The sequence below is a fragment of the Benincasa hispida genome, chromosome 10, assembly GCF_009727055.1.
Source record: "Benincasa hispida cultivar B227 chromosome 10, ASM972705v1, whole genome shotgun sequence".
Taxonomy (NCBI): Eukaryota; Viridiplantae; Streptophyta; class Magnoliopsida; order Cucurbitales; family Cucurbitaceae; genus Benincasa; species Benincasa hispida.
In genome coordinates, this window is record NC_052358.1 from 10211775 (window position 1) to 10235248 (window position 23474).

A 23474-nucleotide genomic window follows, 5' to 3' on the forward strand; every position below is an offset into this window, starting at 1 on the left:
ATAAATTGAATATATTAGATCATTTAAACTATAATTGAATAATCATTAGACAACAAATTGAATATATTAGATTATTAAACTATAATTGAATAATCATTAGACAACCAAAATGAATATATTAGATTATATATACTATAATTGAATAATCATTAGACAACAAATTGAATATATTAGATGATTATACTATAATTGAATAATCATTAGACAATAAATTTGAATATATAGAATTATTATACTATAAATTGAATATATTAGATTATTATAATGTTAAAACTTTATTGATTACAAAAAAAAAAAAAAATTGAATATACAGTAGATTATTATAAAAAAATTGAATATACAATAAAATGAATATATAATAAAAAATTATTTATTATTCAATCCTAATTATCTGGAGCCTATCTTAGTAACGAAGGACATTTCCTTCGATTATGTCTTGTTACAAAATCCACATCGTTGTCGAGTGGCTGGTTCTGTCCAATCCATCTCGTTGTGATAATGTGACAAAGAGGTGTGTTTAATTTCAGATCGACATGCTGGTATAATTACAGCAATGAACAACCCAGCAAATGGTTGGACGAGACCGAAATGTCACCATCGTTTCTGCTTACGACATATCGTCAGCAACTTCAATAAAAAGTATAAATTTAATTCATTGAAAAATTATGTTTATTGTGTCGGGTGTCAGTTTCAAATTCAAAAGTTCAACAAAGCAATTGAAGATATCAAAGGAATAAATCGAAGCTGTCTATGTTTTTTTGACGACATTAGTTTAGAGCAATAGACTCAATCACATGATGGAGGATTCAGATATGGGTGGATGACGACAAATCTATTAGAGTGCATAAATGGAGTCCTCAAAGGAGCTCGAATATTGCCTGTAAATGCTCTTGCTCAAATAACATTCTTCAAATGCGTGATCCCAATGTTTTGTACGACCAGTCCATTCATCGATCATTGGAGCATTGGGATCCCTTATTAAATGATCATGAATATTTCTGCTCTTCTTTTCTCGAAAGAAGAGCAAAAATAAGGGATGCATTGGAGCGTCAAGATAAACCCAGGACCTGTTGATCCCGATGTTTTGTACAACTAGTCCATTCATCGATCATATGTTGTATGGCGAGATCGTACTACTGGAGAAATATCTTGCAGACGTCGAGAGGTAGGATTTATTCAGTTGGACTGGCATCTGATCACAGCCTTGGTCGAGAGATGGAGGCCCAAGACGCATACATTCCATATGTTTGGAGAGTGCACTATCACTCTACAAGATATAGAAGTGTTGTTGGGGTTACCTGTTGACGGTGAGCCGGGCACCAGAGTGATGTACGATGACTCGTTAGATCTTTTTCAACCTAATTGATTATTTTATTCACATTTTTATTGTATTTGTCTTTAATATTCTCTAATATAATATTTTATGTTTCAGGTTATTTGGGAGCTGTACAAAATTATTGTGCATACTTTGCCTAATTTTTATACGAATGGTCAAAACATATGGCGGGCGATGAGTGCTCTCATATGTTTTCACATTGGTGAGTGGCATCTTCCTGACAGGGTGATGAGACAATTCGGTTTTCAGCAAGATGTCCCATCGCCTTGTAATACTAAACCCCGCATGATATTAACCTAAGGACTAGAGATTGGTCCGAAAAAATTGCACATTTGGTAGTGCGATGGCACTATCGTGCAAGGTTTATTGCAGTGGGAGTTTCTCTTGAACAGTTTGACATAGATGTCACTCCAGAATATATTCATTGGTATAATAATATCACAAGGCGCTACGTCACTCGTCCGGGAGCAGCTGTGGGTCACATCTGGTAAATGAATGAAATATTATCTAATTTTTTTAATTTAAATTTATTTTAAATATTGTCTAATTGTTTTATAATTCACAGAGCACATCGAACAGCAGTAGACTCCGTGAGGTTGCGAATGATCCGAACCAAGTTCTTGCTATATGTAGTGACAAACCAAAGCTATATGGAGAAAAATTCATTATATGTACGATTATACCTATTGTTCCTCCACCAGCTCCTAGACGTAGAGGACCTGTTCGGGAAGAGGATGAGTTTGATGAGGTTGCACATAATGTGGAAGAGTTGCCCCCTATGACGCAGACGCAGAGTCAAACTAATTATGTTAGTCCGATGATGATGATGCAAGCATTTTGGTTCATGACATTATGACTCAGAGGCTGGTCCTTCGACTTCATACATGCATGGACATGGTCGGGGTCGTGGAGAGCATAATGAATATTTATATTATGAAGCCCTGTGAGTTAATAGGTACCAGAGCAACATCAAGAAGAACCCGAGCAACCTCAAGTTCGAAGTTGACAACGACAATCAGTTCGAAATCGATGACGTCCACCTTGTGGGACACATTGATTTTTGTAATTATTTTTATATAAATGAGATATTTAATTTACATTTTTTTATTTTCATGAGTTATTATTTTTTTTAAATTTATTCTTTTTAAAGTTTAAATAAAATAATAAAATGTTTTTAGAAAATGTTTTTATAAAATGGAAAATTAAAAAAAAAGGAAAGAAAGGATTAGAAAGAAGAAGGTGGAATGTGTAATAATTAAAAAGGAACAAAAAGAGAAAATTTGTACGGTATTCTCGCTCTCTATCAAGATCTCGCTATCTCGCTCTCGCTCACGCTCACGCCCTCGCCCACGCTCACGCCCTTACCCTTGCCCACGCTCACGCCCACACCCACGCTCTTGCTCTCTCTCATAATCTCGCTCTCGAATTTGATTGAGAAGTTCAGTGGCAAAAAGAAGGAGATTCATTAGCTCGTTATTTAGTCAGACTTGCTGAGATGACAAAATCCGTAAAAATTATTCAAAAAACTTTGGAAGGAATTCTAGGAGGACCTTATAAAAATTTAGAAATACGATTTTTTGATAGAGAAAGGTCTCCAGAATGATAATTAAACAGACTCAATAATAATATCAGGAAGGGCAAGGTCGAGGGTTCAAAGTTCGACGTGCAAGTGAAAGGAAGATTGAGGGTTCAAAATTTGACCTAGGTCGAATTTTCAACACTCGACTTATTTAAAAAAAACAATATTTTTACAAATAGTTTGAAAACAACAATATTTTCCTAAATAGTTTCTAAAATGACAATATCCTTTTAATTTTTTCAGACATAACTACAATAAAATTATAATAATAAAAAAAATCGGGAATCTAAGTTTAAAATTATCCAGAAAAAAGATAGGTTTCCGAGATGTATGTGTATCATGTTTTCGAACCGGGTCCTCACCGGTTCGTACATGGCGGTCTGATATGGGCCTCCAATTCCGCTCCTTCTCCCATCAAAAAATCTGAGCGCCCTTAAGCGGTGGAAATTCGTTTCTTTCCTCCTTTGTTCTTTGTTTTTACCTTCCTCTCTCGTCCTCCTCCTCTTCAGTTTCCTCTGCAAATCCCTTCATCTTCAACTTATCTCGCTTCTCATCTTTTCTTCCTCCAACAAGGATCGTCTGCTCCATCTTCATTCTTCCAGGTAAACATTTGTTCTTCGATTTCGCATAACCCTCATTTTCCCATTTTCTTTGTTGGATTTGGAATTTAGGATTAGGGCTCTCCAGTGTCTTTTATTCAGTTTGATCCTTGTTGGTTTCATCCCCTTTCCTATTCTCTTCGTTTTCTTAGGTTTTTTTTTTTTTCCTTTCTATTATTGGGGTTCTTTTGCTTCTAGATTTTGGGTTCGAAATTTCTCTCGATTTTGGTTCGTATTCTTTTTTTCTAGGCTTAGGGTCAGATTTATTTTATGGCATTTGAATGCCAGAAATCTGCCGGGTTTTGTAAGGATTCAAGCGTTATTGGAAAAAATTCTTGTGAGAAACCAACTGCGGGATCAAGTTTTGTTAACCTCAAAGGCAAATCAGAGGGAATTGAATCTGACAAATCGGAGAATATTACCTCCCTCAATTCCAAACACTTGGTCTCTATAAATGCTCCTGTTGGTTGTCGGTCAATTACCGACCTTCCTCCTGCAATTATATCTGTGATTTTGAATTGCCTTGATCCAAAGGAGCTGGGCATTGTATCTTGTGTCTCAACTATTCTTCATAGCATAGCATCTGAACATCATGTATGGAAGGAATTCTACAGCGAGAGATGGGGACTTCCAGTTCCAGCTTTATCAGCACCCGTCGCTGCTACTGGACTTTCCGATGAGAAGTCATGGAGAGATCTTTTTGTGGAGAGAGAGTTTAGAAGTAAAACTTTTATGGGACGATACACTATGGAGGTTTTGCATGGTCATACAGAAGCAGTTCGTACAGTGTTTGTCCTGGCTTCTGCAAAATTGATATTTACTTCTGGATATGATTCAATTGTGAGAATCTGGGACTTGGAAGAAGGATTGTCTATTGCCTCATCGCGATCGCTTGGTTGCACCATTCGAGCTCTTGCAGCTGATACAAAGCTATTGGTTGCTGGAGGCACCGATGGCTTCATCCATTGTTGGAAGGCAATAGAGGGGCTTTCATACTTGTTTGATGTGAAAGGCCCTCTAAATCACAATACTGAGTTCCGGCTTTGGGAACATGAAGGACCCATAACTTCACTTGCTCTGGATCTAACAAGGATTTATAGTGGTTCATGGGACATGACCGTTCGAGTTTGGGATCGATTTTCACATCAATGCTTAAGTATCTTGAGGCATGGTGACTGGGTTTGGGGACTAGTCCCTCACGATACTACTGTTGCCAGTACATCAGGCTCAGATGTATATGTCTGGGATACTAATAGTGGAGAATTGGCTACTGTCATTCATGATGCTCATGTTGGCTATGCTTATGCCCTTGCACGAAGTCGTACCGGGGATTTTCTATTTACTGGAGGGGAAGATGGTGCAATTCGCATGTTTGATATCACAAATCGTCATGTCGATACCAGTGCTCAACTTGTTGGATCTTGGATTCCTCATTCAGGACCAGTTTATTCTCTAGCATTTGAGTTTCCATGGTTGGTTTCGGCTTCAAGTGATGGGAAACTCTCACTGATTGACGTACGAGCACTGCTTAGGACCAAGAAACGAACTCTGTGGAAGAGAGATTCAGGGGGACAGCACGTCGCAAGTATCAGTGTGGAGCCTCCCCAGAGAATGTTGCATGGATTTGGGAGCAATTTGTTTGGTGTGGACATCGGTGCAGATCGTATTGTTTGTGGAGGAGAGGAAGGTGTTGTGAGGATCTGGAACTTCACACAAGCTCTGGAAACTGAACGAAGGGCTCGTGCTCTGAGAGGAATTAGGTTAGAGAATAGAATGAGACGGCGTAGGCTTCAAATAGAAATGAACACCAAAAGTAGTGGTGCAAGGAGTGATCAGTGCTCATTCGCAGCTAAAAAAACACCGATGAACGGCGACCGTGTTAGTGTTTGGCACAACAAACGTGGGGTGAGTGGCAAGCTCAAAGCTTAGGTGATGGAATAGTCTGATTATCTGTTTCCTCGATTTAAATTTGCAGTGATGAGTAAGTAAAGCTGGTAGCAGCGAATTTTAGTTGTTAATTCTGTTTCTCAATTTCAAGTACCGGCTAATGGCTAATTGCCTGATTCTGTTCCCTTCCCATAAGCTTCCCGACTGGCCCATGTTGCTTTATTTGTATGTGATAGAACGTTATAGAAAACCTCAAAAAAACGAAAGCTTAAAGAATCTTCCTTCAAATATTCTGATTTCAAGCGTGGACTATGCTATTCATGTGTTTTTTAGCTCTCTATCTCCGTTATTTGTTATTATGTTCTTAATTACCCTTTTTTCCCTTATAAAATCAACAGAAATCCATGATAAGGATACGGTAAAGGGGCCATTTGAGTTGAAAATAGCTAATTCAAAATATGTAATTTTTAATTAAAGAAAGTGGAGAGATTTGTAACAATCATCAATTTAAAGAATTGTTTAATCAGCTGTTAAGGATAACTTTTACTTCGTTTCTGACTTATTTTCTTATGCTTCGATTATGATGTGAAATGATACAAGTAGCATAAAATTCAATGATTTGTCCACCAATCTCTAGTTGAGTACAGGTTTTATTGAGAAGTACCCAATTTTAAATCCAACCTAGATTTAGTAGTAACTAATACGAGAAGGTTAAACGAGTCATAAAACAGGGTTGATGGGATTGAAATATGAGGTTGGAGTAGATGGTTGCATTGATGGGATGAAGTATGCGTTAGAGTGATATACGTTGGCTTTTCAACTACAACTAGCAAGCCTTTGTGAAATATGTGAATTAAAATAGGGTTGGGATAAATATATCCTAATCTTTGTACATGTGCGATGTGTTCAAGTTCTTTTCTTATTTAGTCTATTTTCAACGATTCTCGATGTTGTCGTCACATATGTCGTATCTCTAAGATGCATGTTTACTAGTGATCTTAACAAGTGAATAGCATGGTTAACTTTATCTTTAAAGCTACTCGTTATCCTTACTTAATGATTTACACAGTCACTTTCTCACACAATTAATTATTTCTACTTAAATCGATTGATCAGATGGACTCAAGCAACAAGAATTAAGCACACATTAAGTAAGCTAAACTTCATATACATACATTTAACAATTTAGCCTTTAACTCATCCCAACCCACAATAGATTTAGTTACTCATGGTTGATGAAATCATGTATAGAGATGTGGAGATGGATGAAATCATGATTGAATTAGTAGATAATGAAGTTTTCTTTACAGAATTACCATTCAATCAAGTTTAACAATGGAAAAAGAAAGTGGAAGAGATGGAAAACAGGGCTCAATATCTTACTCCCTTTGGCATGTTTTGGTGCTTGTTGTTGGTGACTGAGATGGGGATGTGCTGGAAGTTCTCTCTCGAGCTATCTTTGGCAGAACCTCCTTGATCAATAGTGCATCTCTCTTGCAGATGGCCGAGGAACTACTCTGTACAGGGTCTCTAAGTATGTATGTAATATGAAGGTGTCTAACCCTTGTGCTGGTCATAAGCTTCTCTTTTTTATAAGCACTTGGCTTGGCAACTTGTGATTTGACAGCATTAAATTTCATACTCTACTTCAGCCGTCTTTGCTCTGATCGATTCAGGCGCCGTTCGTTACATCTACCATACTTGCAACTTGCGATTTGACAGTTAGTGCACAAGCGTAATGTATATACTTTGCATTGGATAATGTTCAATGCATGCCTATGCGTCGGCTTCTTTGCAACACATGGTAAATTTTCTTTTAATTACTGCATCTCAAGGTGTTAGTGGTGCAATTTTATCTAGAGGAATGCTTTTGTATGTATTGATTGTATACATGCAATTTCATACACTTATCTACTGTAATGACTACATTTCTCATCATTTAACCTTAGTTATTTCAATTTTAAGAGGACAATAACTTGAATTTCTACAAATTATAATCAACTCTATGGTATATAAAATTAGCAAAGGATTAAAAGGATTAATGGTAGGAATAAAAACGAGATTATCCCAAACTTTAGGGGCTTAAATGTGGAGTTTGAAGTAATGTAATTTTTCCTATATTAAAAATCATAAATTTTAAATTTTAAATATGTCAATAAATTAATTAATAATGAGACTCAACCATATAAAATATTTTGATGGTCATGCATATCGCAAACAAAAGTTAAGTCTCCAAAATCCCTACCAAACACATACTTGAATCACCACCGGAACAACATAAAATACAAATGCGATGTTGATTAAAACATTTGTTTTAAAATTTGTAATATATTGATATTAGTAAGCAAATTAATTTCTACAAACCGTTAGACACCAACCCTTGTTCTACTTGTACTTGTAGTGCAAGAATGATCGAGAAACATCAAAGCCTAAACCAGAACTCTAAGATTCTTCAAGAAATTAGTCATCGCATCAAGTTTTTGAAGGATATGGGTTTGGGTTTGAAGCCTTTCTTCTTCAGCGTTCATCTCATCCTCTTGATTGTAGCTGCAGCAGCTGAAGGATCCAATGTCACCGCCATGTTCTTATTGGGAGATTCTTCTGTGGATTGCGGCTTCAACACTCTCTTTTACCCTCTTCTCCACCGCAATTTCTCTCTCCTTCCTTGTGACTCCAACTCCACTTCTCTTCTTCCTTTTCTTCTTGGTTCATTTCGTCTTCTTTAACCTTCCCTTTCTTGATTGGTTCTTTACTTTCTTGTGTAAAGTCATTTATAATAATACTATTCTTGCAGCTGACAAGATCGGCATACCGCACGCTCAACCTTTATACAATCAGAATGGACCCGTTGAAGCCATCCTAAACGGCCTCAACTTCGGTTCCCCACAGGCAACCATCATGAGCAGCGGCCAAAGCTATCAGTCTCTCAACCAACAACTACGTCAAGTACTCGACGCCATTCAACTCTTGCGCCTGCGACTTGGGCAACACGCCACTCGCCATTTCATCCAATCATCCCTCTTCTATCTCTCATTCGGTGAGGTTGATTTCATCAATCTCTACCTTCTAAACTCAACGGAGGGAATGTATGGCGGCGAGGAATTTGCTCGGCTGCTTGTATCACAGATGGTGATCGCCATAAGAAACCTCCAAGAAGCAGGAGCGAGGAAGATCGTATGCATGGGAATACTGCCATTGGGATGCACTCCTCGAGTACTGTCTCAATGGCGGGATTCACCTGCAGCAACATTCGATGAGAAGGGATGTGTGAAAGAGATGAACGAGTTGGTTGGGAAATACAACAAAGTGATGGGAGAGGAGATGGTGAAGCTGAATGCAGAGTTTGGAGATGCTCAGATGGTATTCTGCGACGCTTACAAAGGGATGATGGAGATCATCGGAAACCCAACCAAATACGGTATGTAAAAGTAAAAGTAAAGCTTGTTAAAGTAAAATGTTGTAGTTTTGAAATGATGGAGTGAAGATGAATGTGTATTGTGTAGGATTTAAGGAGTCAAGGAGTGCTTGCTGCGGGGTTGGTTGGAACAATGCAAGCGTAGTAGGATGCGTGGCAATGGAGATAGCTTGCAGGGAAGTTAGAAGATATGTGTGGTGGGATTTGTACAATCCCACGGCGGCTGTCAATTCGTTGCTTGCGGATTCAGCATGGCGGAATCAGCCATTGTCTACCCTTTGCCATCCATCCAACATTCAAGACTTGCTGCTTACATGAATTAAAATACTCCAAATTCGAGGAGAATCACGTGAATAGTTGTATTCGTTCAAAGTTGTAAATAGAATAAACAAAAGTCCAGTGTCGTTTCTGTACTGCCAACAGGTAGTGGCAATCCACTCAATCAACATACTCTTAGTTAAATAAAAGTAAAACAAATCAAGTAGCGTGACACAAACCTAAATTCTTCCGCCTTCATTTTCCAGATCTTACTCCCTTCGATGGCTGCTGCCTGTTACCTCCATGTTTCGTCTTTGCTTTCTTTATCAGCTTCTACCACATACACTCCATCCTCCCGCCGCCGTTCCCTTGTCATCGCCTCCTCTAAATCTGACAATGCCCCTCTCCTTGGCCGCAAGCTCCGAACGGCCGTTATCGGCGGTGGCCCTGCGGGATCTTCTGCTGCCGAAGCTTTGGCAGCTGGTGGGGTCGAGACCTACCTATTTGAGCGCAGCCCATCGTCTGCCAAGCCGTGCGGCGGCGCTCTCCCTCTCTGTATGCTTAGTGAGTTCGACATCCCTGCTCATCTCATCGATCGCCATGTTACTCGTATGAAAATAATTTCCCCTTCGAATCTCGCTGTCGACTTCGGAAAAACCTTGAAGGCTCATGAGTTCATACCCATGTTACGCCGCGAAGTGCTCGATTCTTTCCTCCGCTCCCGTGCCCAGTCCAGCGGTGCTAATCTCGTCCATGGACTCGTGCTGAATCTCGAGGTTCCTACCTCCTCCAACGCACCGTACGTCGTGCATTACACGGCTGAAAACTCCCGACGATCCTTGGCCGTGGATGTGGTGATTGGGGCGGACGGCGCCAACAGCCGAGTAGCGAAGTCGATAGACGCCGGAGATTACACGTGCGCGATCGCTTTCCAAGAGAGAATCAAATTGCCAGCGGAGAAAATGGAGTACTACGAGGATCTGGCGGAAATGTACGTAGGGAACGACGTATCGCCAGACTTCTACGCGTGGGTATTTCCGAAATGCGATCATGTGGCGGTGGGGACGGGGACGGTGTGCTCGAAGCAAGACATAAAGCAGTACCAAAGAGGAATAAGGGAAAGAGCAAAGAGGAAGATAAGCGGGGGGAAGATAATGAAAGTAGAGGCACATCCGATACCGGAGCACCCGCGAGCGAGGCGAGTGATAGGGCGGGTGGCGCTGGTGGGGGATGCCGCGGGGTACGTGACGAAGTGCTCCGGTGAGGGCATATATTTTGCGGCAAAATCAGGGAGAATGTGCGGGGAGGCGGTGGTGAGAGCATCGGAAGGAGGAGAGAGGATGATCGGAGAGCGGGATCTGAAGAGAGAGTATCTGAGAGAGTGGGACGCCAAGTACGCAGGGACCTTCAAGTTCTTGGATGTGTTGCAAAGAGTGTTCTATGGGGACAACGCCGGAAGGGAAGCATTGGTGGAGATGTGTGGGAATGAGTATGTGCAGAGAATGACGTTTGAAAGCTATCTGTATAAGAAATTGGCTGAGGGAAACAGATTGGAAGATGCAAAGTTGATGTGGAACACCATCGGAAGTCTCATCAAGTGTGGGATTGTTGGGAGAACAGAGACTCACAAGGTTGCTGCTTTCCTCTAGCTTTGTTTTTACTTGTACTCTGCCTTGGCTTAGCTTAACTTTTGTGTGAAATCATCACATCAACTTCAACTCCAAACATTGACTCCTTTTCATTAATGGATGGATGTACATTTAGTTTAGTAACATTGGAATGGGGGAGGGGAGGTATCAATTGAATTAGGTGGGGCAAGTAAAGTAAAATGGGCTAAGCTGAATCTGAAGCACATTTCTCCCTTTGAAAATTCCCTTCCACCTCTTTCTCCAAACAAGAATTAACCTAGTTGCCTCCTTCAATGGAAACCCAATCTAAAGAATTATTCTAATTGATTTGGGCATTCATACATTGGAAATCCTCATACATTAGTTAAGGGGTCTGGGTTGGACAGAAAAAGAGAGGGAGAAGAAATGGAAAGAAGAGAATATGAACATGGAATGCCCAATCTTCATCTGGACGTTGCCTTTTTTAAAATAATAATAATGATAATAAATCACAAGTTTGCCCTCCTTATATGTGAGTTATCTATAAATAAATATTAATTTAACAAAAGAGGCTAATTGCAACCATTGAGAAATTAGGAGGAGATAATTGCTCAAATTGAAAGTTCATTGGTGTGATTGTAACCAACCCCATAACTCAGGGGTGGTTTGTGCAATTTTCCCGAAAACGAATCTGAATAATCATGGGGTTGGAGTTGGATTAGAACTGGAACTGCATTTGGGAAGTGTAGCCAATAGATTGGAGGTAAGCAGCCATAGCTTTGTTCATGGGGGGTGGTCCACACCTCAAAATCTGTCGCAAAATGAAGAATATTGCCTTCTTTTAGCACAAAACTCTCTTACAGGATGAAAGGAAAACGAAGGAAGCGTTGAAAGTACCCACTCGAACATTAGGTGATGGAGCAGGGCAGTGTAGTCGTATCATTTGCTCAGTTACAAAGCCAACGCCACCATCCCATCCTTCAGGAGGCTGTACAATGCAAAGAGCAGAGAGAGATTACAAAACAACATGAAGAAACTACATAATGTATTTGTAAAACCCCCAAGTTGTTTACCTGATTGAGCACATAGTAGATAGTAAAGCGGGTTGGAAACCTAGTCGCAAAACTATCCAATTCTTCCTGCAAACACACAAGTAGAATAGAGGGTATATGAGGGGTTCTTCAATGTGAGGTAGTTCCAATTTCCAATCCAAAATTAAGAGACTAGAAAGAGTACCTTTAGAAGAATGTCTTCGTAAGTAACATTTGCATATATAAGATGCACATTGGTGCGATCCACGGGATTTTCTAGTATTGCTCTTGCAACCTGAAAAAAAGCGTAAAGAAATATTGAAGGAAGATATCTGTTTATTTATTTAAGCCATGAATTCTTACTCAAAATTTATGTTCAACTCAACCTATGCCCATACCTGGAACATAGGTGTTATGCCTGTACCTCCAGCAAGCATTCCAAAGGCCTCAACTTCATTAGGTTCATACTTGAATCGTCCCTATAACCATTCACACACACAGACAAAGAACAACTCCGTAAAAATAATAAATATGACCCCAGTGCTACAAGTGTGCATAATGTCACGTGGTTAGATTTTGAGCTAACCAAACATGTGGCACTTGGGCTGTCTTGCTATATCAAAGAAGCACCAAGTAAGCCTTTGAGAAGAGCTTGTGTCTATTGAAGACATTTAGGTAACGAATAGAGGTTTTAAGAGTGTTGGGCAAGTGAGTGAGTTTGAGAGAATGTTGAGAGGCTTTATTAGCTTGTTTGACTTAATTGTGTACAAATCAACCCTCTTGGGCTATTTATAGAGGAGCCCCACCGACCTAAGCCCTCTAAATCACCTAAGTAGGTCGGTCATGGCACTTCTAGACACTTCTCAAGATGTCTTGACACATCCCTAGGCCATTCTAGGCCTTTCCATACACTTCCAAGTACATTCATGCCTTTCTAGACTCCCCCCTAGACAATTTTCTAGACCATTACGGAGAAATCTAGAACATGTACACTTGAAATGGTGTTGGGACGTTTTAGCATGTCCACGAGCCATCTAGAGTAATCCGGTACATTCCAACACTGTTTAGGCCTTTCTAGAGGCTTTCGAGACTGTGTGGGGCTGTCTAGCCCATTCCAGCATACTATGGGGTTGTCTAGGTCCTTCCAGAATAGTGTGGGGTTGTCTGGATTCTTCCAGACATGTCTAGACACTTCCTGTGGGCACTAGCATTGTCTAGTGCTATCTAGGACCGATTGGGACTGTCTAGGCCTTGGGCGAGTAGTGTGGCCTTGTCTCGAGCTTTCTAGAATCTTCCAAAGCCGTCTAAGACAGTCGCAGGTCTTCAAGCATCTTCCCGAAGGGTCTGAGTCATTGGCGCATGCGCAGGGACTGTCGCATGCCTTAGTGTGTGCGCGCACCTGTCGCTCACACACGAGTGTGTCTACCTAATGGCCATGCATGCAGGTATGCGGGCGCGTGTTGCGCGTTTCGGACAAGGGCACGCGTTTGGCTACACGGCCGTTGGCTTCCTAGGCCTTGCATGGGGCCTCACCTCTCCTGGGTGTGTGCGCACGTGCATAATGGTGCACATGGGCGCTCGACGGGTGACTCTCCTTGGCACCTATCTTGGCATGGGCATGCCTTGCCACACCCTCGTATGCCTGTGCCTGGGCATGTGGGCATCCTGACATGGACACTTGCATCAGTCTTGGACTTTGTGATGCCTTTTGATGGGTCTCGACTCCCGTCCTATGTCTTTTAGTGGCGCAATTTGAAGAACCATTTTTGTGGGGCTCGACTATAGGCTAATTAAATGCCTTCTTCTCTACAATTTAAAAGGAATTTCGTTCCACTCTTTCATCAGGACTCAGTGCATAAGTCCCTTGTCATGACTCCAAATGAATAGTTGAATGTAAACTGTATAGTAAATAGAGAAATATGGTTGAATGCAAATAAGTTCATCCGTTTGAGAATTTGTTAAACTTGCCTACCCCACAGACATGTTTGAAAAAGAGGAATTTAAAGGTGAGAGGTTGGGAGAAGGGGATCCCCTACCTCAATATTTTAAAACGCATCACTCCTCGAAGTTCTAATAATAACCCAATATTGAATTGTTATTCTCTCAAAGGGAAGCCATTTTTTATCTCCACCTTCAATTTTTAATTCCGTCCAACTCAAACTCTAAAACTTGATAAGTGGTTAAATCAATACCTCCTCAAACGAAATAAATAAATAATAAACATTACTCATATACCAACCAATAAATCACCTAAAACTCCACGAATAAAGGAATAGAATCGAGCCAAAAAAAATTGTGAATCAAGCTGTTATGACAGAAGAAAGTAATAATAAAATGCTTAATCGCATCTAAAAAGCATCCAACACCACCATAGAAACTAGCACCCACAAACATATTCTCACCCAGTCCAGCCATACGAATACTCATGACTAATCATAGACCTTTCAAAAAGAATTAAGAAAAGCTCTAACTAATGAAAGGTACTAACTATATTACTTATTCAAGCCTAATATTCACTGTTCAAGTTAGCCATTCAATGTTCAAATTAACAGAGTAAAGAATGAAAATCTCAAATTCTACTTATGTAGTCGCAGTAGAAGGACAAGTTAGCAATACCTTTGGACCTTTCACAGCCAAGTAATCACCTTCACGCATCTCACGAAAGTGGTGGGACATCCTTCCTTGTGGATACATCTATATACAATCGTAGTTAGAAGCCAAAATACCAAATGGTTATGAGTGGATAGATAGATAGAAGAGAGCAGATGGTTAATTACTAAGAAAAACTGCAAGCTATTGCATATTGGTAATGAGTTTAAGGCTATACCTTTATGACCAAATCAAAGTATCCAACATCTGTGTCCAAAGTGGTTGGAGTGTAAGGTTTGACAACATCTTCACCTTCGCTATCTTTTCCTCTGTACAACAATATATCAACAAATCGTTTGAAGATTCATAACATTCCATTGATGAATCTTCACTCCACTCCACAAAGTGGAGAGAGTTTCTTCTTGGATCAAACAAGTATTAAAGTGAATAAAACCTGCAGCTGATATGCTGCCCAATCGGCAGGCCCAAGATTGAGGTTGGCGTCGGAAGAGAGAATCTGAACTTCGCTACATTATGGCTAAGCTGTGTGCGTTTAGCTAGTTTAAATTCCTTGAAGTTATCAGGGTCCAAGCAAGCTATCAAACAGGAAACAAGAAGCAAACAAAGACATCGAAAACATCTTGAATTGCAGGGCAATGATGATACGGGTATCAAGAAATCGCAATTTACAAAAAAGTGAAATAGGGTCCCAAATCCCAATTCTCGGAGTCCGGTATTTAATTAAGCATAACATCAAAACCCCCGAGTAGAATGAACTAGGAAAGAAAAGGAATAAGAACCTTTGGGTTTGGATTTCTTGGTGATGTAGAAATAGTAGGCAGTGGCAACGCCGATAGCAACCACAGCGACGGCGGCGGTGAGAAGCTCCGGTCTGTGAGAAGGGACAAAACTGGTCGGCATTTCCAGAGGAAGAGAGAGGATTGGGATCACCGCCACAGGGCATCAATGGTTGCGGTTCTTGGGAGATGCGGATGCAGCCGGAAAAAGAAAAGAACGGAATGAATGAATAAATGGATTTTTTTTTCTTTTCCCCTTCAACTTTTTACTTTCCACATAAATCAAATCAAGACACGCTTTTATTACAACCCACTACCACTTGCATCTCTGAACTGACTTCGAATCTTCTTCGCTGAATAGATTAACATTTAGATTTTGTTTATAAGAAATTGTTCCATATACTTTTTTGTCTTACTCTCACAAAAATAATCCACCAATACTAAAATATCAGTTTTTATTTTTAGAAAAATAATTTATTTATTTTAGTATATTCAATTTGAAGTAAGATTACATGTTAATTACTATTTAGTTTGCTTACTTTGGTCTATTAATTCATGCTTTGATAAATTTTTTTTAGTATAATAAAATTAGGTAGATTTAAACCATAGATCTTTCTTATGACACTTGAGATGCTCACTTTGACTTCTTGCTTTATGGTTCGATAATTAAAAGGTAAATAATGTTTTTCCCTAAAATAGTAAGTAATGCATTTTTACTTAGTACAAAGCTTTGTGTATAGTTTTAGATAATGTGTAATTTTTATTTTCAAGTGGATGGTTAAGTTTTTTCAATAAAATTCGCCATGATTATTTATCATAATAGACCTTCTCTTTGTCTTTTTTCATTAAACATATTAATAGGGTCGATTTATTTATTAAATGTTATATAAGTAAATCATCTACAAGAAAAAGCAATGTATATATGTATTTGTTATTGATAAAGAGGAATTATAAATCATGAAATTGATGTTTTTTAGGTATCGAACACATAAGGAGTTTAAGAATTCATTGAGCAACCTCCACTCCCTTGGGCCAAATTAACATGCTCTTCAAGAGTTATCCAATTATGTTACATCAAAGGAATATGTTCTAGTCAAAATGAGTTTATCCTGCCATTCTTCTAAAGAAAACAAAAAGAGAATATGTTCTAGAACTTGAATAATAAATGAAAGTTGCATTTATCCCTATATTTAGCCCGATTTTTTCTTTAATAGTAGTGATTTTGAATGTGAATATGGGCAAAGGAAGAAGTAAAGAGGTTGAATATAATAATGAAGAGGGCAAATGAATTCAATAACAGGACATTGGGTAACCCAAATGAAGGAGGACTGCCCTTCTTTTAGCATAGGAATTCAATTAGAGGTGCTGATTTGATGACTCACGATCCGAATTTAGGAGGAAGACATGAATGAACCAAAATCACATCCAAATGAGATAGATCATGAGAACATGGGTCATCAAGTGTCGAATTTAGATTCCGAATCCTGATCGGAATTATGGGTCTAAGCCATTATAAAATTCTTCAAAACCAAAGGTTTTAAAATATAGAATGTGTTGATGTTTGCACATAAAATTTGCCATTTCTCTCAACTTGTTTCAGAATCACTGATTGGCTCCTCAGATTCCTCTTAGATTTTGCTAGCAGCTTCAACATGTTGGGATTGGTGTCCTAATTCTTTCGGAGTCTCGTAGTTTGTAAACTTTGTACACATTATTATTAATAAAATAAGAGTTATTTTATTTGCATTTACTCACATCCAATAACAAAGATCCGTGGTTATTGTATGTAAATTTAAGCATGTATATGAGATATACAAGTGGACCATGTCTTAAGTAAAAAGGTTTGTAGTATACGAATTAAGGAGTGATACCTTATCCTTGTGACACTACAGATACAACCCGCTTTGTAGAGGTTTACAAGTGTTGTGAACTACTACAGATGGTCCTTGACCATTCATGTGGAGACATGCGAGTGGGGGTGTCCTATACAAAGAGTTTGTATAAGACCGGACCACGAGATGATTCAGTCTCTTTATATAACGTCGTTGATACTTGAGACTTACATCTCACTATAACGACCATAGGTGACATGACCTTAATCTTAAGTGTTTTGGAAACTCTTGCCTATGAGAGCGGTCATTTGATTAGTATGGGTGAGAGTGATCAGATTGCCAACTCAACAAGCCCACCTTTTTGAGAATTTTTCTGATTGGAGAGCTGGAAACTCAGTTACACAAGACGGAATTCACTCATTCCTCGAAGCAGGGGTAAGTAGATAGATTTCTCTCTTAAGGGCTGATTTTGGGTCTTGAACATAGTGGCAACATCCTCTCTTTGGAAGAGAGGACCCAGTCATGGTAGGACTATGACTTATTGTTCATTAGAGGAATCAGTGGTACTTAAGGAGTTAGATGTAACTACAAGGGCAAAACGATAAATTGGTCCAACTGTACTTATGAGCGATATGTGAAGGGTTATCACACTGTTGATTGGTTGATATGGACACAAAAATATATTTGTAGTGAGGAGAATGCAGTTCTCAGTCTTTAGTGGAGTGTCCGACAGTTAACGAATGGTGGATCCCGTGATTAAAGAGTTTAGTCAGTTATTCAAATACCGTTGTAGCTTCAAGCTACATGTCCATAAGGTCCACTTGGTAGCTCAATGGATTCAAGTTGAGAATCAGTTCTTGGAGTTAGTTTGAAGTGTTCAAATTAATATGAGGAAATTCAATTATATATGATATAATTAGTGTGATGTATGAGATACATCAAGTGGAGGATTAATGTAAATATGATTTACATTAAGTACCATAAAATAGAAAAAGAACTATGGTTTGTATGTTTCATGAGATGAAATATTAAAACTATAGGTTATAAATATAATATGGTAAGTTGGTTATCATATTTATTTATAATATTAATTATATGATAATTAATTTCTTTTTCTCTAATAACCGATTGAATGAGAGGTTATTGGTGGTTTTATGGTAACTGTGAGATAAAAAGGAAAATGATTTTGGAGGGTTACTTCATTCGGAAAGAACTCACGGATTAAGCTATCATGTGAAAGTGTTTCACTAAGCGATAGTTGTGTAGAGACTAAACGATCATGGAGCTTTGACTATAGGATAGTCTTTCAGCTGATCGTAGCTAAATGATCGCGTGGCTAAATCTATATGATAGGTTGCCATTTACTACATGATCGGGCATACCGTTTATACGATAGACTGTGTTATCTCCCACTTGCTCGATCGCCTACACGATTATTGTCCTCCAGTCTCTTCCTCAAACCAAGATCATACAGAGCCCACAACTCCTGGATTCTCACACCGAGAATACCAAGGTAACCATTGTAGTGGCGTCCTCACTCACTTCGTGGATCGAGTAAGACTCGACTGGTTTCGTGGGGGCTATTCGTTGTGTTCGTGCTGTTGGTAGCAGTCTGTTCGTTGCATGCGTGTTGCTGTGGACCCTTGTAGATTGATCAAGGGATTCTTGAATAATATTTCTTCAAAGGTATGCATATTATATCCCTTGATACTCTTGTTAGCATGCTGTAATTTCGTATTATGCATGACCTATTAGTTTCCGTTCCTGTACTGTAATTGTTTATGTTCAACTCGAATGAAATTTGGAACGATCCTTCCGTTGCTCATGGAAATCCTCGTGTTTGATTTCCTTCACAACAGTTTTCAGCTTTGAGACTTGAAACATGGCCAGATGGATTCCCCTGTCAACAAAAGAGACATCATAATGAATCAATGCAGACGAGTAAAAAAGAAATGTATGTCTTTACTGTGAAAAGTGTAAAACAAAATGCAGAAGCTCCATATATTATTGCAGGTAGATACAATAACTCACTCAGCGTTCAGCCCCCACAACCAATTCATGAGTTCAAGCCATCAAGAATATACCACACAAGCCAAGTTATTTTATTTTCTAAGATGGTACATAATCTTATAAAGATAGTGATCATTCGAGTTTTAAGAATTTAACAGGTTGTTGGAGACAACGAACCTCCCAATGGTATGAGCTTGAGATCTTTTTGAGTGAAACCAAAAGCAAAGCCATGAAAGTTAGTACCCAAGGTGGACAATATTATACTCAGTATAAGGGAATGCTCTACTTGAGTTTTTTGCTCAAACTTCAATCTAAACCAAACTCAACCACAAAGTCTCACATTGGCTAGATACATGGATGATAATGAGTATATAAATAAGAACAACTATCTCCAATAGTATGAGATTGGGATCTTTTAAGTGAAACTAAAAGCAAAGCCATGGGGGCCTATGTTCAAAATGGACAATATCAAGTTCATATCATTGGAGATAATTGTCCTTATGATCATCCCTCATCTAGCCAATATGGGACTTTGAGGTTGAGTTGGGTTTAGATTCAAGTCCGAGCCCAAACCAATAGGGACCAAAGTACCAAAAGTAATGCACGTGCCAGATGATACAACAGCAAAAACCCCAAGGTTAAGTCTCTTGTCATTGATGAAAGTCCCATTGGTGCTGTCTAGATCTATGACCAAGCGCCTATGTTCTTGGTTTTTGATGCGAGCATGTAGAGCAGAAATTGCTTCCATTTCAGAAAACTCAATGAAGTTAGTGCCACAACCAGAACCAGAACCCTAGATTTAGATTAGGTGAAAATTATAAAGTAAAATGACTTGTAGCAACCAGAATTACAATGTCGGCTTTATCAAGAAGGCGACCAACAGTGACCTGATTCTGCATTAACCCCAAAAAGAGTTCAGACCAGAGGTGCTCCACTAAATAGAGACTCGCAAGGGATTATTCGAACAGGGAATTACTGACTGACACAATTTCTACTTTCGAACCTATATGCTTCCACTCCCCATCGCCTGTTAGGAAATCAATTACAAATCTTCAAGTAAGAAATTAATAATAAAATGATACAACGGAATAAAGGTTAAGAAAGCGGTTTGGCTAACCAATGGGTACCAGAAGCCAGCGCGAAGCTTGTAGAGGTTGAAGAAGAGATCGTCCCTTTGGCTAGAACTAGAAGCTGAGGCTGAGACGGGACAGTAACAATGGCGGAAAAATGGAGGGTCTACTTCTATGTAGGCATGAGATTCAGGAATTGGAAGGTGGAGATGAATAATTGGAGAAGGAAAGAGGGGAATGGACGGCCAACTCCATGGCTGTGCAAATTCTGCGGCGATTTCAAGAGCTTAGCCCTTAGCTCAGTGATTGTGAACATCATCATCATTCCTCTGTGTGGCCACCATTTAGGCATTTAAATGTCGAATAAACTTTCAATTTACTCTTACCTGAATTTTAAAATAAAACCAATTACTTGCTTAGGTGAGATTCGAGTGTCAAGCGAGTGAGGAAGGGCGATCCCATCCTCTTTGTAGGCTTTTTGCAAGTGGAAAGTCATCTCAACCTTAGATTGTTGAATCTGATTTGTGGTCGAAGTTGCATTGGATCTTGCAAGTCGAGTGGGTGTTATTTCCTTTATTAATTAGCATTTTTTTGTCTAGATAGATCAAGGAGCTGAAATTCTAAGTTGGTTGTCTTAACGAATACTTAGTTTATTGGTTCTCTCTCTTTAATGAAGCCATGTTTGAAAAATAAACTAATGACCTATTTGACACAATATTGAAATTTCACTCTCAACTTTACCGCATGAATTTTAAAAAAATTACAAGTGCCCCTGAAAGTGGAAATTAAATATATAAACCTAAAAAGTTAATTAACCTTTCTTTTTTGAATTAGAATGAAAAAAATAACGTTTCAAATAACGTTTCAAGTTGAATTATAACTTTAATCCTTGATTTGTGTCTACCGTTCCCAGTTTCAGAGCTTTTAAATTTGGGTGGGCATAAGATTAAATTCTGTGTATAATATAATCATAATCTTTCATCAATTAATTAAAAAAAAAAATCACGTTCTTACAAATTATGTGTCCAATAGAAAAGAAACGATATTTCATAATTGAAAATACACCTCACAATCCCATATTACATCGATGTCGCATGTCAAGACCTTTTAATTTGAACTTAATGAAAATTTTCCTTTTTGAATTTTTTTAATGAATAAAAAACAAACCAAAATTAAAATTCGCATTTTGCAATTAAATGTTATCGATCCGCTCCTATGAATGAGTACATGTTTGTTTTGAAATTAGTATCATTTAAAAGGAAAAAAAAAATTCCAGTCTCTGCTTTTGCTTCCGTGGGAGGGATTCTTATACTGATCAGTTCTTAATCAGTGATAGCAAATATGCATTCTTATGAAGAAAAAATTCCAATTTCTAGGAGAAAGTCGTTATTGATTGTGAGCAAAATGTGCAGCAAACTGGAATCCAAAAACGCCAGAGATGATTAATATCTCAGAAAACGGTTTCTTTCAAAATGATTTGATAAAAAAGAAAAAGGTAATAATTAAAATAATGGTTGAGTTTTAACTTTAAAGTCCAGTATTAGTCAAAACTTCCGTGGAAGAAGAAATTATGTGGCGAGTTGATCCGCGGTATCCATTCCAATCTTCTCGAGTTGCTGCTTCTTCTCCTTCTTCCTCTTCTTCAATTTGGTGGCGGTTCCGAGTATAGGTTTGCCATGATCAATGTATTTTCCTCCAAAGAACTGGCCAAGCACCTTGCCGCAGCCCGAACAACATCTGCAAATCGATGCCAAAACTATTAGAAACAACGGATCGATAATAAGCATAAATCAAATACGAACAAGCAATTAGTATCCGAATCGCTACAGGCTCTTTACGTCAATGACGCGATTTAGAAATAAAAGAAAAAGGATGTCAGATTAGCAATCCGAAGAAGAAATCAGACGAAAAACGAGAAGCAATGAACAGAAAAGCGAAGATAATCGGAGCGGATTCTGACATGAAGTCATCGAAGCGATCGGGTTCGCGATGAATGAGGCAGTGAGAACAATGCAACATCGAGTGCAGGAACCGAAGCTTCTGCCTGGAGAGAAGTGAGGGGAAGAAGGAGAAGAAAGAGAGTAGTGATGTAAATGGCAATTGGGGGCGGAAGATGATTCCGTAATGCGCAACCCTAACGCTATTTTGGCTATTTATATGTTCCATCCACCTTGTATTCCGTATTCAAATATATATATATCTCTATATATTCGCTATTACAAAAGTACCCTTACTTTTCGCCATTTTTTCGTCCTTTTATGCAGATTTCATGGAGTTCTACGAGGCTGGTTTGGTACTTTTATATGTCCCTCATCCCTATTTGTTCTCAATTTTATAGTTTTTATATGTAGAATGATTCGAGCATTAATAGAAAAAACATTTAACTTTTAATCTCAATTTTATGGAAATATTCATGAAATATATAGAAATTTTAAGAAAAATTATAAAAATCAGTTGATGATACTTTCGTTCTGATTTAGTTAGATTATAATCGACTATTTTAATCCCAATTTCTATAAAGTAAAACAACATTTAGATGTCTATGATAATGTTTGTGTAAATGTTGATCCGAGAATAGAAATTTAAAAAATAAATGGAAAAATAATTACAAAATAATATAAAGTTTAGGAATATTTTTAAGGTGAAATGATATGAAAATTGTGAAAGTTTTGAATGGTAATAAAAGAAGAAATTACATAAATTCAATTTTGAGGTTAAATGATATGAAAATTTAAATAAAAAGTTTGAGTGAGGTTTAAAATAAATATAGGTTTTTTTTTTGTGGTTTTTTTCAAATTCAACTTCTTTGTAAATGAAAGTTTTAGATCGAAAATAAAACTAAAAATGAACAAAAGTTAGAAATTTTAAAAAAATGTGTAGCATATAAAAGACTCAATCCTTTATCGAAAATATTATTGGTGTGTGAAACTATAAAATTGTGTATAATCAAAACCATAAAATTGAAAAAATTTGAACCACACTAACATAGTTAATTATAAAAAAAAAAAAAAAATTCAAAATGTCAAAATTTATCGAAATCTCAGAATTTTATCAAAATGGAGGAAGAAATATACTCGAGATTTCGAAATTTCTCGAAGTTTTCTTGAAATTTTCCGAAATCTCGAAATATCATCGAAATTAGGGAAAACCGAACTTTTCCTCGATCGAGCCTTTGGAAATCTTGAATGGAAATTTTAAACCATGACCCTCGAAACATTCGATTCTGAACATTAATGAATGATATTATTGGTAGATACTACCCAATTTAAATTGAAATAATATCTTTTTAGGAAATTTTATTATTCTTTTTGTTTTTTTGTTCTTTTTTAAAGTTGATTTAAGTGCTAATTTGTGCACTTTTATTTCAGGATTCTTTCCCTACAGGTAGACAGGGTTTTAAGAAATATTTATACCCAATTTTAAAAGCTTATAATTTTGCCCACTTATATTATGTGGGAAAACAC

The 23474-nt window shown here is 38.0% G+C and overlaps 4 protein-coding genes across 5 annotated transcripts; 3 read left to right on the plus strand and 1 right to left on the minus strand.

The window, feature by feature from the left end:
• Nucleotides 1-3324: 3324 nt before the first annotated feature.
• On the plus strand, nt 3325-5718 carry LOC120088074 (F-box/WD-40 repeat-containing protein At5g21040). The gene is made up of 2 exons (XM_039045117.1): nt 3325-3517; nt 3764-5718. The coding sequence occupies exon 2, from the start codon at nt 3785-3787 to the stop codon at nt 5441-5443; it is 1659 nt and encodes a 552-aa protein (XP_038901045.1). The 5' UTR covers nt 3325-3517; nt 3764-3784; the 3' UTR covers nt 5444-5718.
• A 2247-nt stretch (nt 5719-7965) lies between these two features.
• On the plus strand, nt 7966-9159 carry LOC120088076 (GDSL esterase/lipase At1g71250-like). The gene is made up of 2 exons (XM_039045120.1): nt 7966-8819; nt 8905-9159. The coding sequence occupies exons 1-2, from the start codon at nt 7970-7972 to the stop codon at nt 9132-9134; spliced, it is 1080 nt and encodes a 359-aa protein (XP_038901048.1). The 5' UTR covers nt 7966-7969; the 3' UTR covers nt 9135-9159.
• Nucleotides 9160-9203: 44 nt separating this feature from the next.
• On the plus strand, nt 9204-22373 carry LOC120088075 (geranylgeranyl diphosphate reductase, chloroplastic-like). 2 transcript variants are annotated; one of them, XM_039045118.1, is made up of 2 exons: nt 9204-10705; nt 22275-22373. In XM_039045118.1, exons 1-2 carry the CDS (start codon nt 9356-9358, stop codon nt 22359-22361), a joined length of 1437 nt encoding a protein of 478 aa, XP_038901046.1. In that variant the 5' UTR covers nt 9204-9355; the 3' UTR covers nt 22362-22373. The 2 variants fall into 2 exon arrangements, with proteins under 2 accessions (XP_038901046.1, XP_038901047.1); XM_039045119.1 differs by lacking the exon at nt 22275-22373 and adding an exon at nt 16076-16220.
• LOC120088077 (NADH--cytochrome b5 reductase 1-like) lies at nt 11125-15422 on the minus strand. Its single transcript, XM_039045121.1, has 9 exons — nt 15102-15422; nt 14756-14897; nt 14540-14630; nt 14329-14406; nt 12111-12191; nt 11918-12007; nt 11755-11820; nt 11583-11669; nt 11125-11492 (listed from the first exon to the last, which is right to left on the minus strand). Exons 1-9 carry the CDS (start codon nt 15220-15222, stop codon nt 11400-11402), a joined length of 849 nt encoding a protein of 282 aa, XP_038901049.1. The 5' UTR covers nt 15223-15422; the 3' UTR covers nt 11125-11399.
• Nucleotides 22374-23474: the final 1101 nt, after the last annotated feature.